We start from the raw sequence: 13,615 nt of genomic DNA, 5'->3' as shown, positions 1-13,615 counted from the left end.
GCCCCCGGACCCGCCCCTCCCGCGGCGCACAGGCCCCGCCCCCCTCCCCACGCTCCCCGGCTTGCTCAGCGGCGGAAATGGCCAGGGCGGGGCGAGTAGCGCGGCGAAGGCGAAGGCGGGGACCCTACTCCTCCCTCGTCCCGCCGGCTCCTCCCACCCCGGGTCACGTCGTGACAGGGGCGGAAGCAGCGGCGGCGGCGGCCGAGCGGGGGCTGCGGCTCGCGGCGCGGATTCTGCTGTCTTGTGCGCTCGGCGCGCGGCTCCAGAGAGGCGTCCGCAGCCCCGGGCGGCGCGCGAGGTCTCGCCTGCGCTCTGAGGTGGGGGGCACGCGGCTCCGGGGGCGGGTGTGGGGGCGGCGGCGGATTTCGGGTGACAGCTCTGCACAAAGCAGCTTGGCCGGGGTGCAAGCTCTCCTGCCCCTGTGCAGCGCTCCTTGCCCGGGTGGGAGGCGGACCGGTGCCCTCGGGGCTATACCTCCTTCCCCGGATTGGTAGGGGGTGAGAGGTGGGGATCCCAGCCTGAGGAAAGGGAATTCCCGGGCTGGGGTGATGCAGCGACCGGGTTCCCCGATTCATCGCGGTCCTGCGGGTTTCTCCTAACCCCCCCTCCCCGCAATATTTCCTTTCTGTACAGCGGTGCCTTCTCGCCGCGACTCCTTGCACGCCTCCAGCGCAAAGGTGAGCCCCGGGAGGCTGTTGCTTCTCCGACTTCGGAGAAGAGACGAGAAAGCTTTTCAGAAAGCGAGGCGGCTGCATCTGGCACAGGGAATGTTGGGGCTCCCTCCTGGGGGCTGTCAGTGCCCTGTCACCTGGGGAGTACCAGCTGCGGGGATTAGGGTGGGGGGACCCACAGTCCGGGAGTAGGAACTCCCTGGCCGTTCTTCCCAGCCGAGAGCGTGGCGGCGAGGAGCCGGCACGGCCTCGCAGGTGGTATTAGTCCGACTGCGGCGCCGCGACCACGCGTTGAGACGCGATCGGCATTGCCAGGTTGCTGAGGTAACTCCGCCGGGACCCGGGACCCCTAGGGGGCGGCCTGATTACGGTAGCTGTTAGTCAACAGTCTAGCAGCCGGCAGGTGAAAGAGGAAGGAACGGGCAGGCCCAGCTGTAATGAGTTGGGGTTCCGTGATCTGGAACCTAGCCAGCTGGAGGCCCAGCCCTCCCTCGGGAGAGCGTACGGGCGTCCACAGACCACTCCCTTTGGGGAGATCCGTCACTCCACCTGTGCACACACAACTCGAGGCTTTTACACTTTGGTTGGTTTTTTGGTTGTTTTTTTTAAACCTATTTTAGTAGAAAGAAGGCGAGTGGGAGGGAAGGTTTCGTCAGGAGGTACAGGAGAAAATGACCATTAATAATTAATTATCTTCCACGCAGAGAAAGTGGTCAACAAAGCATTCGGGCAATTGAACTGGATCCATATTTCGGAAAATTTGATTATTGTGGGTAGAATTTCAGGTGGCCCAAAGGGAAACTTTTGCTCCTTTTGTCTCTGAAGAAGTTTCTAGTATTTTGTCCAGTTTTGAGAAATTATGCTAACACCACTATAAATTTTTATTCCAACCTGGAGTTCTTTAGATTCATATTTTTATGAATTCTGTGTCTTTTTAAAAAGTTTTTTTGAATAAGCTACTTCTGAAAAAATCCTGGGAATTATTAAAGTAGAAATCTAGACATTGATGTATTCACTTATATATTTATGCCCCCCCAACCATTTTTTTCTTTTGTCACACTGAAAGAAAACCAAAGCTATGAATTTAAAATTAGGAAGAAACATGCCTATAAAGTCATATTGAATCTGAAACAAATTGATCATTCTTAACGTTAGGTGAGTTTATTAATTTGAAGAACCAGGTGGGAAAGCACTTCCAGTAAACTAATTTGTTTTAATGACACTTTTGATCATATTTCTAAGACTATACTTAAAAGCACAATTAACTGTAGTCCTTCCAACTTAAATTTTTTTCCTCTATTTTAAGCCCCAAGAACCCAGCAACAGTGAAAATACAGAGATTACAGTAAGTGTCAAAAAAAGGATGAATTTACATAACTGTTAATTGTATAATTAACTAAGACAAAATTACTGCCCTAAAAATCTTCAATCATATTTTTCCCAGACGACACAGATTTCTTAATGGCTTTTATAGCTAATGTTTTCATTTCCTCTTAACCATTTCTTGAATTACATCTTTCTTCATTGCAATCAAATACATGTTTTTCAGTATACAGTTGGGTTAAAATGTTTGATGAAATTTCCAGAGTCTATGCTTTCTTTTGGGAGAGCTTTCTTTTGAGAGTGCTTGCTTGCCCAGGTAACACTGTCAAATGTTGCATGAACCTGATTCTATTTATGTTCCTAAACCCCACATTAGACTCAAATATTTTTGCTGCAATACTTAACGTATACTGTATACATGTTTACACATGCTTTATTCATGGTTCATTTTATGAGTAATGTGGGATATATGTTTTACATAAAAAGATTGGTTAGATTGGACAAAATTTTGAAAATGTGATCCAGAAAGCCTTCTCTGGGTATAAGAATTATAGGTAGACAGTAGTACTTTTAAAATCATTAGTTCTTTATCCAACTGTATAATGAGTGCTGTGGCACTAATGGCAATTTATTTAATGGTTAAAGAACTGTAATGCATTTCAGAATATGTATAAGGTATATTTGTTCACAACTAACATAATGGTTTTGAGAAAGTGAAGACTGAGTCAAAGAAAAACCATCCGTAACGTCGGTGTCAAGATTTCTCAAAGTTGTTATAGATGGCAGACTGAAAGTCTTCCCACGTGATGTTAATAATCCATGAAAAATGCGCTCATGAATGTTAGTGCAAACAATAGGATTACAGTTTATAGTGAAACAATAGGACTACAAGCCCTTTCAAGCTTTTCCCCAAGATTAAGATCATATATGTGGGATTTATATCTTAAGATAAAAACACTTTTCCACTTTCCATTTCCTTATCCATAGGTACGTCCTGTTTATTTCTCATGCCGTCGTTTTGTGTGTGTAGTAAATATGGATCAGGGAAGGAGATGTGTGATAATTGAAGGATCCATACACTATTGAGTACTTATGCTAAGCATTTTTCACTCCTTATCGAATTTAATTGAAAAAATACTAATACGATAACTCAATCATTCGTGGTTTTATGCATTATTTTTCGTGTAGACTTTCGGTTCTTAATATTTCTTTAACTATGCTGTTATTAGACTAGTTTGAGAACTCATAACCCAGATTAGACTATCTAACCCAGATTCCTATATTCAGCAGTGACTAGACAGTGTGCCTGAGATTTATTTGTTGGGTTTTATTGAGAAGGACTGAATGAGTGTTCTTTTTAAAGTATAATAAGAGAGCAAAATTCAGGAACTAAGAAGATGCAGTGAGATACAGAGGAACATAACAAACAAAAATGAGATATTTTTACTCATTGAATTTTATAAACAGTAGTGTCAATTGTTTATTGGTCATTCGTGTGGTGTGTTTCTCATTTTTATATGTAAATGTACATACTACTAATGGATAACATTTACTGAGTACTTACACCAGGCCTGGTGCTTTAAATTAGTTATTTTACTTAATCTTCACATCAATGCTAGGGTACACTCTGGCTGTGCCCATTTTATATATGAGAACACTGAGGCGTAGTCTTAGCGAGCTTAAGTAACTTGAAAGCAATAGCTTCACACTCAGGCCATCTGGCTGCGGAACATATACTCTTACCAACTAAATTACATAATAACTTGACTCCAGAGTGTTGAAAGTATTAGCAGATGCTAATATTTAATGTTTGTTTGTTTGTTTTTTGCAGATTTTCTGATACAATGGCAACCCCACGGGGGAGGACAAAGAAAAAAGCATCTTTTGATCATTCTCCAGATAGCCTTCCTTTGAGGAGCTCCGGTAGGCAGGTATCACTAATTTGTTCATTCAATGCACCTGTTTTGAACAACAGACTTACTATGATTGGGACTGAAGAATTAGAGTTGGGGAGCCCTCAAGGGACTTGCAGTCTAGTGGAGAAATTCACCTTGGGACAATCAGTGTGATAAAGTGATAGAACGTAGGAAAAACGTGTATCTGGCAGAGGGAACTGCAGAGATAAAAGGCCTAGAGTGTGAATCAGCATGGGGTGTTCAGAGAATCACAGCTGTAGGGTTGCCTCCAGGATATGAGCTGGGGCCAGATCATGCTTTGCTTGGTGTCATTCATAGGAATTTGGACCTCAGCTTGTAGTTGGTTGGGTGCTGTTAGCAGGTTACTTGCTGCCGTCTCTCTTGTAGGACTTTTTTTTTTTTTTAAAGAAAAATATTGAATGATGTAATTCTTTTTCTAGAATTTGTCTAGTTTTTAAAATCTATAATACTGAGAGGATATAAGTGCTCTAAGTAAAGAAAAAAATCTTAATTTGAGAGTGGCTTTTATTTTTGATGATACAGCTTTTTAAAAATTTTTTAATTTTTTTATTGAAGTATAGTTGAAACAGCTTTTTCCTAAGAGAAGCTCATATGCATTTTAGTTCTCTACTCAGAGAGCTGTTGTCAAAGTACTAGTTCTAAATTTCTAGCAAATTAACAAGTTATTTGCACAGTGCAGTCTCAGGGAAATGGCTGTACCATCAACCCCTCCACCACTGCCAGGATGCTATTGATCTTCACGTTTAGAACTTCTAACATGGAAGTGATTTCAGTAGTAAACCTCCCACCGCCTTTACCTTTGGCCCTGCCGGTGTACTCTTAACCTCAGCTGGTTGTTTCTCAGGCGAAGAAAAAGGCCACAGAGACGACAGACGAGGATGAAGATGGTGGGTCAGAGAAGAAGTACAGGAAATGCGAAAAAGCCGGCTGTACAGCCGCGTGTCCCGTGTGCTTTGCAAGCGCTTCTGAAAGGTCTGTTTAGATGGCGGGTCTTGGCCTCACCTTCCTGCGGGTGAGAGCATTCATCCTCAAAGATAGTCTTCCTGAAGATACATAGAGATACTTGTTATCCAACAACAGAGACATTGCCTGTACATTTTGTGCACAGCACGCCCAGCTCTGCCCAGAGCTCTGCTCTGCCAATCCGTGTCCTCAAGTCCCATCCACAATGGCCGTACCTCTGGTGGTAGAGGATGGCAGGGGGGACAGTTTGAGGATGGGTTGGGGGTAAGAGGTAGGAGCAGAGGAGAGAGAACCTTGACCTCCCTGGAGAGACAAGTATATGCTTATTTCCCTGTGCTGCTTTTCTCCCTCATATAACATACCTTCTCCTCCAACAGATGTATACAGGTCTCATTAAAACTGTGTAGCTAACTGTACTCTTGCCATTTTTATTAGGATGACCCAAGCATAACCTTTTACTTACAGAGAAAAATCTTCAGTTAACAATCAGTAAAACTTGGAAAACATATCCTGGGTTTTGTTGTTGTTGTTTTTGGTTTTTTGTTTTGTTTTTTAATCACAAAGAGGTGGTGGTGTTACTGTTCACAGTGGCATGATATTTCATTCTTTTACTACATGATTGGCTGTGTGGTAGGTTATATTTACTAGATTGCCGCCTGGATGGTCCCATTCCAGCTGGCCAGGTTCGTTCACTGTTCAGTATCGGGCCAGATGTTATTACTAAAGACCACACTTCGCTTCTTTGCCCACATGCAGCAAGGCCACTGGCATCCCTTCTTTCATGTCTAAAACCCTGTCATCACTCCGTGGAGTCTTGATAAAACTGCTAAGTCCCAGGCCCTACCGATGGGTACCACTGATCTAAGTCCCTGTGTCCTCACCATGCATTGTTACGTATCAGTCGGCCTTTCCATTTCCCCTGTTGTAATCTGGTTGTTAGGATTCCCCTGTTATAATTCTGGTTGTTGTAATTCTGATTGTTGGCGGTAAGGCAAAATGGGCTCATAGGAGGTGCTTGATTAATTTTTTTTTTTAAAGCGATTTGATAAATGTTAAAAAAAAAAAACAAAAAACGAGAAGAAATGTTTATTCATTACCAAAGCTACCCATTTTTGCTGTTTTCAGATGTGCCAAAAATGGCTACACATCCCGGTGGTATCACCTCTCCTGTGGGGAGCATTTCTGTAATGAATGCTTTGACCATTACTATAGAAGGTTTGTTCTGATAATTGTTTGAGGTTTCCGTGGTGGAAGGGATGGTGGCTTGGGTGGTGGAGGGGGTCAGATGGTTATGACTGAGCCCCCAGGCTTACTGAATTATTCCACTGTTTCAGCCACACCTGTGCTGACTACAGGTGGGCCAGGACTTTGATGCTGTAGTTTGCATGTGTGTACACTTATGTGTGTGCACACTCAGCGCTCAAAAAGCATCTGCTGTGAGACAGTCATTCTCCTTAGTTTGCAACTTCTGAAAAATCTAGGAGCTGCTTCTTCTGTGCCAGAGCATGGGGGGCAGAAGGCAAAGGTTAGGGGGAGGGTGCTGACACCTAGAGGGTGCTGGACAGACAGGTAACCATCCCTTCTTGATAGTTTTAAGTATAAAACTGATAGGAATGCAACCTGTTTTATGGGTGCCATGATAACTACCCCCCTCCTTATAATATGGCTGGTTAAGTCCTTTATGTAAGATTTCTGCCACCTGTTTTGAAAACCTGCATAACTTATAGCTTGATATATTTATTTCTATTCTTTTTCAGCCATAAGGATGGATATGACAAATATACTACATGGAAAAAAATATGGACTAGCAATGGAAAAACTGAACCTAGTCCCAAAGCTTTCATGGCAGACCAGCAGCTCCCCTACTGGGTAAGGAAGATAATGCTTTACTGTTCTGTAAAGGATTTGTAGAGTTAAATGCAAGAGGAATGGATGAAAATACCAATTTTTAGGAAAGTCTTCCTTAATTACATTTATTCTTTCTGTAACTATTAAAGCAAATCACATTTTTGATTTTTGTAGAAAAATCACATAATTCAACCTATAGTGTAAAGAAGAAACTAAAGACTCATTACCAGCTGGTGATAGTCAGTGCTAAGTTTGGTGCATATCTCTCTCATCTTTTTTTCTATTCATGTTTTTCTGTGTATGTTTAAACACAATTTCATACTTTATATACAAGTCCTAATTAGGTTTAAAATCATACTTTGCATCTAAGTTTTTGCTAACTGAGTTTTTTTATTAATTTAACTTTATATCAATTTTCCATCTAGCCATTCTTTGAAAACATATTTTAGCAATTGCATATATAATGTAAATATAGCATCATTTAATAAATGATTTGCTAATTTATTTAATATCACAGGTAATTTGAGCTGTCTGCATACTTAAACATTTTTTAATTGAAGTGAAACTCACATAACTTTATTTTTAAAATTTATTTATTTTATTTATTTATTTTTGGCTGCATTGGGTCTTCGTTTCTGCAAGCAGGCTTTCTCTAGTTGCGGCGAGGGGGGGCTACTCTTCATTGCAGTGCACGTGCTTCTCGCTGCGGTGGCTTCTCTTGTTGTGGAGCACGGGCTCTAGAGCGCAGGCTCAGTAGCTGTGGCACTTGGGCTCAGTAGTTGTGGCACATGGGCTTAGTTGCTCCGTGGCATGTGGGATCTTCCTGGACCAGGGCTCGAACCCGTGTCCCCTGCTTTGGCAGGCGGATTCTTAACCACTGTGCCACCAGGGAAGTCCCCACATAACTTTCAATTCACAAAAAATTCACATAAAATTAACCATTTTAAAGTGTACACCTCAGTGGCATTTAGTACATTCAAAATGTTGTGCAACCACCACCTCTGTCTAATTCCAAAACATTTTCAGCATCCACAAAGGAAACCTGTGCCCATTCAGCAGTCACCTCCCACTCCTCCCTGCCTCCAGCCCCTGGCAACCACTAATCTGCTTTCTGTCTTTATGAATTTACCGTTTTGGATATTTTATATTAAGGAATCATGCAGTATGTGACCTTTCATATTTGACTTCTTTCACTTAACATAGTACATTTGAGAATCATCCTTGTTGTAGCATGTATTAGGACCTCATTCCTTTTCGTGGGGGAATAATATTCCACTCTATGGATTTGCCACATTTTACTTATCCCTTCATCTGTTGATGGACATTTGGGTCATCTCCACCTTTTAGTTACTGCAAACAGTGCTGCTGTGAATATTTGTATACAAATATTTTTGAACATCTGTTTTCAGTTCTTCTGGGTACATTCCTAGGAATGAAATTGCTGGACCATAGTCAATCTTATGTTTAACTTTTCGAGGAACTGATAACTGTTTTCCATAGCTAACTGCTGCACCATCTCTCATTCCCACCAGCAATGTATGAGAGTTCAGATTTCTCCACATCCTCACCAACTCATGTTTACCATTTTTTAAAATTATAGCTGTCTTAGTGGGCGTGAAGTGGTATCTCATTGTGGTTTTAATTTGCATTTCCCTAATGACTATTAATGCATCTTTTCTTGTGCTTGCTGGCATTTGTATATCTTCTTTGGAGAAATGTCTATTCAAGTCTTTTGCGCATTTTTAAATTGGGTTCTTTGTCTTTTTGTTGTTGAATTGTGAGTGTTCTTTATCTATTCTGGATACTGGGCCCTGATCAGATAAGTGATTTGCAAATATATTCTCCTATTCTTTAGGTTGTCTTTTCATTTCTTGATAGTGTCTTTTAGTGTACAGAAGTTTTAAATTTTGATGAAGTTCAGTTTATCTAGTTTTTCTTTTGATGCTTGTGCTTTTGGTGTCATATCTAAGAATCCGCTGCCAAATCTGAGGTCATGAAGATTGACTCATATTTTCTTCTAAGAATTTGATCATTTTAGCTCTTTACATTAAGGTGTTTGATCCATTTTAAGTTTTGTATGTGTATTAAGTAGGGGCCCAACTTCATTCTTCTGCAGATGGATATCTGCATGCTTTTTTATTTTGGAATAATTTTAAATTTATAGAAAATTTGCAAGGATAGTACAGAGTTCCTGTATATCCTTCACCCAGTTTCTCCTACTGTTATCATCTAACACACCAGGATTATATTTTGAACTAAGAAATTAACATTGGTACAGTGCTAATAAGTATATTACAGACTTATTTGGATTTCTTCAGTGTTTTCATTAGTGTCTTTTTACTGTTCCAGGATGCAATCCAGGATACCACATTGCATTTAGTGTGATACTTTTTGACTACCTGCAACTAAATTTAACTCTGTTTCCTTAGGTTAGAGCTAGAAAGCCATTCTGACAACAGTACTAAGATCCCCTTTTGCACTTCTTGGGGCCTGAGCTAGTATTGAATCAGAAATTAGACTGATGGGGTAAAAGTGGATTTTATGGGTGGCGATGGTGCAAGGGGAAGAAAAGGTATTTACTTGGAAGTGCTGAACGGTTGTTGACCAAATCATGTGAAGAAGATGGCAAAGTGAGAGGTGGAAGATAGAAATGCTAGCTCAGGAGGTGCCAACCCATTGATCTTGACTTCTTACTTTCCATCTAGGTTCAATGTACAAAACCTGAGTGTAGAAAATGGAGGCAACTTACCAAGGAAATCCAGCTGACTCCACAGATAGCAAAGACGTACCGATGTGGTATGAAACCAAATACTGCTGTTAAGGTATGATCTCTGTTGGTTTTCCTTTTGAATTAATTGATGTGTTAGTTTAGTTATCAGTAAATAATAATGGTGTATATTTTTCAATAACTCTGTTGATCATTGTATCAGGATTATATTGTCCTACGTATAACAGAATCTCAACTACAATGGCTTAACCAATTAAGGCTTTTATTTTTCTCTCATTATAAGCAGTTTAGAAACAGGCAGTCCAGAGTTGGTGTAGGTATCCAAGGAACTCTCCTTTTAGTTTCCAGTTCTGTCACAAGATCATTACTGCACTGTCAGCCATCATTCCAACTTCAAAGCAGAAAAGATGGGAATGGCTGGGGTATCCCAAGCCAAGTCTCTCCCTCTTTTATTGGGAAACCAGGAGCTTTCCTGGAAGTTCCAGCAGTAGATTTCTATTTATAGCTCATTGGCCAGAATAGGATCATGCAGCTACCCTGAACAGCAGTAGGGACCAAGGAAGAAAATATTTTATAACTGTTGCGTGTTTTATATTTTATAAAATATTTTATAACTGGAAGAAAATATTTTATAACAGGATCAAAATTAGGATCCTGTTAGTAAGGCGAAAAAGATATATATGTTTGGGCTGTTAGCAGTCTTCCATAGTTGGTATAGTGTGCCTGTTTTGAGATTTGATAATTACTTCGCGTTTAAAAATGTGTTTATTGCTTAAATGTGTTAAAGCATTCATCTACAAAATGTCTCTAGTTCCATCAGTACATTAAAGAGTATTAGGAATCATTGTAATCTCAGAAGCAAGAGGCTTTCTTTTTTGAAAATTTTGATTTAATTCACATAGCATAAAATTCACCCTTTTAAAGTGTGTAATTCAGTGGTTTGCTGTATATTCACGAAGATATGCAGTTATCACGAGCAAAATATTTTCTTTTTAAAGAAATGATGAAAAGCTCTATAACGTTTATGATCAAGTTTGTAAAAGCCTGGGATTTAAGATACAAATATTATTAAAGTGACTCATAATTATTGTAAATATATTTGGAAGATTTTGCAAAGTGAAATGGTGAGAAAAAGGGTATGAACATTTAGGAGTTCTGTGTTTTATTGTTTTAAATTTTACACAGTTATTACATTAATATAATCTCGGGTTTAAAAAAAGTAAATTGAATATATGTATGTATATGTAAATATACAAACACACATATAATATACAAATAAAAAATGAAAGCGCCCCTTAACCATCTCTTCCTTCCCACCCTAATAGATAAGCATTCTTAACGACTCATTTATCCTGCTAGAACTTTTTTTGTGCTTTGATTATGTATTTATGGTAGGCACTTTTTTTTTGGCTGTGCCATGTGGCAGGTGGGATCTTAGTTCCCCCACCAGGGATCGAACCCGTGCCCCCTGCAGTGGAGGCGCGGAGCCCTAACCACTGGACTGCCAGGGTAAGCACATTTTTTTAAGGCACTTGATACAAACATCTAAAACTTTTTAAAGGTTTAAAGAACTATAGCTCAGAGTGATCATTTTATCAGAACCTTGCCTACATTGAGTGGTGATATTTTTAATAGATGTAAAATTACGTCTTGTTTTTAAAATTGAGGTATAATTACATATTGTAATTACATGCACAGATCTTAATTGAATTTCATTGAGTTTTGGATAATGTCCACACTATGTAGCCAGTACCCCAGTCAAGATACACGATGTTTCCACCACCCTAAAAAATTCCAGTCATTTCCTTCCCTCCCTCCAGAGGCAAACACTATTTAGATCGCCATACCCTAAACAGAGTTTTGCCTGCTCTTGAGCTTTGTAAGATGGAATCAGTCAGTATATACTTTTTAGTGTTTGGTTTCTTTCACTGAGTAAAACAGCTTTTGAGATTCATCCATGTTCTTGCATGGATCAGTAGTTTTTTCCTTTTTATTGCTGAGCAGTGTTCCATTGTATGGATGTATCACAATTTGTTTATTCTCCTGTTGAAGGGCATTTGTGTTGTTTAAAATTTTTTACTGTTATGAATAAAACTGTATGAACATTCTGTGCAAGTGTTTTTGTGGACTTATGTTTTCATTTCTGAAGGGTAAATACATAGGAAATTGCTGAGTCATATGTAAATTTACGTGTAAGAAACTACCAAATTGTTTTCCACAGTTGTTGTACCAGACTACAGCATTTGGTGGTGGTACTTTTTTTTTTTTTTTTTTTAATTTTAGCCATTCTAGTGGGTATGTATTGTTTTATCATTGTGGTTTTAAAATGCATTTCCCTGATGACTAGTGATGTTGAACATCTTTTCATATGCTTATTGGCCATTCATAGTTCCTCTTTGGAGAAATATCTGTCCAAGTCTCTTAAAAACTGGGTTTGTCTTGTCTTGTAGGAGTTCTTTGTGTAATCTGGAAATGAGATATGTTATCTTGAATATTTTTCCCTGTCTTTGTCTTGCCTTTTCATTTTCTTAATAGATCCTTTGATGAGCAGTTTTTAAATTTTGCAACCTAATTTATCCATGTTTTTTTAATGCTTAGAACTTTTTGTATCTTTTCTGCAAAATCATTGCAACTCTCAACTTGCACAGACAGTCTCCTATGTTTTCTTTGAGGAGGTTTATTATTTTAGCCTTTATATTTAGGACACTAGTCTATCTCAGGTTAATTTTTGGTTTTGATGTAAGATATAGGTCAAGATTCAATTTTTTTTCATATAAATATCTAGTTGTCCAAAAGACAGTTTTTTTCCCCATTGAATTATTTTGGCAACATTATAAAAAAATCAGTTGCCCATACCTGTAGCCAATTTCTGGACTCTATTCCGTTGATCTCTTTGTTTATCCTTAACCCAGTACCCTGCTGTCTTGATTATTGTATCTTTATAGTAAGTCAGGTTGTATAAATTCCTCCAACTTTTTTTTTTCCAAGATTGTTTAGGCTATTTTAGGTCCTTACATTTCTATAAAAATTTTGTTATCAACTTGTCAGTATTTACAAAAACTTTTGGGATTTTGATTGGAATGCATTGAATCTATAAATTATTTGAAGGAGAATTGACATCTTTACATTTTTTTGTCTTCTAATCCAGGGGTCAGCAAACTATGGCTTATGGGTCAAATCTGGCCCCCTCCACCTGTTTTTGTAAATAAAGTTTTATTGGAACACAGCCATGCTCATTCATCATGTATTGTGTATGACTGCTTTCATGCTACAATGGCAGAGTAGTTGCAACAGAGACCATGTGATCCACAGAGACTAAAATATCTACCATCTGGCCTTTTAAAGAAAAGGTTTCCCCAAATGTATGGACACAAAGCGGGGGGCGGGGGGTTGGTGGTGGTGGTAGGATGAATTGGGAGATTGGGATTGACATATATACACTAATATGTATAAACTAAGTAACTAATAAGAACCTGCTGTATAAAAAAATAAAATAAAATTCAAAAAAGTAAATAAATAAAAGGTTTCTTGACCCCTGTTCTGACCCATGGGTGTGGTCTGTCTCTCCATCTTTTCAGGGTCTTTAATTTCTCCCAACAGTGTTTTCTAGTTTTCACCAAGAATGTATTCTGTTAAATTTATTTCTAGATACTTATTTTTTCTGTGATTGTAAGTAGAATTTATTTTTAACTTTTCAAGTTGTTTGTTGCAATTATATAGAAATACAATTTAATTTTGCATTATTGACTTTATACCCAGAGACTTTGTTGACTTCACTTTAAATTCCATTTATATTTTTGTAGATTTTTTTGGTGGGAGGAATTCTACAATATCAACTGTGAATAAAGACTGTTTTGCTTTTTTAAAAAACTATCCTTTTGCTCATTTTTTTCCCTTAACTTATTGCATTGGTCAGGACCACCAGTACAGTGCTGAATAGAAGTGGAAGAGCAGACCTCCTTGCCTTGTTCCTGACCTTAGGAGTGATGTGTTCAGTGTTTTATCATCATGTGTAATGTTGGCTGTGGCTTTTCACAAATGCCTGTTATCAGATTGAGGAAGTTCCTTTGTATTCCTAGTTTGCTAAGAACTTTTTATCATGAAAGGATGTTAGATTTTGTCAAATACTTTTTCTGTATCTTTTA

At 39.2% G+C, this 13,615-nt stretch overlaps 1 protein-coding gene across 6 annotated transcripts in view; it reads left to right on the top strand.

The window, feature by feature from the left end:
* Positions 1–181: 181 nt before the first annotated feature.
* The window catches only part of KDM1B (lysine demethylase 1B), a 55,907-nt gene continuing 42,473 nt past the window's right edge, over positions 182–13,615 (top strand). Inside the window, exons 1-8 of one of the 6 annotated variants that reach the window (XM_057555560.1) lie at positions 182–317; positions 634–677; positions 1,978–2,016; positions 3,826–3,925; positions 4,776–4,903; positions 6,020–6,109; positions 6,652–6,763; positions 9,448–9,564. In XM_057555560.1, the coding sequence (XP_057411543.1) occupies positions 3,839–3,925; positions 4,776–4,903; positions 6,020–6,109; positions 6,652–6,763; positions 9,448–9,564 (534 nt within the window). In that variant the 5' untranslated portion in view covers positions 182–317; positions 634–677; positions 1,978–2,016; positions 3,826–3,838. Of the gene's footprint in view, positions 318–633; positions 678–765; positions 996–1,977; positions 2,017–3,825; positions 3,926–4,775; positions 4,904–6,019; positions 6,110–6,651; positions 6,764–9,447; positions 9,565–13,615 lie in introns of those variants that run through there. The other 5 variants (XM_057555562.1, XM_057555561.1, XM_007197158.3 and 2 more) reach the window with 5 other exon arrangements.

Source organism: Balaenoptera acutorostrata, chromosome 10, assembly GCF_949987535.1.
Source record: "Balaenoptera acutorostrata chromosome 10, mBalAcu1.1, whole genome shotgun sequence".
In the NCBI taxonomy this organism is placed as follows: domain Eukaryota; kingdom Metazoa; phylum Chordata; class Mammalia; order Artiodactyla; family Balaenopteridae; genus Balaenoptera; species Balaenoptera acutorostrata.
This window is presented reverse-complemented; position numbering and strand designations above follow the sequence as displayed.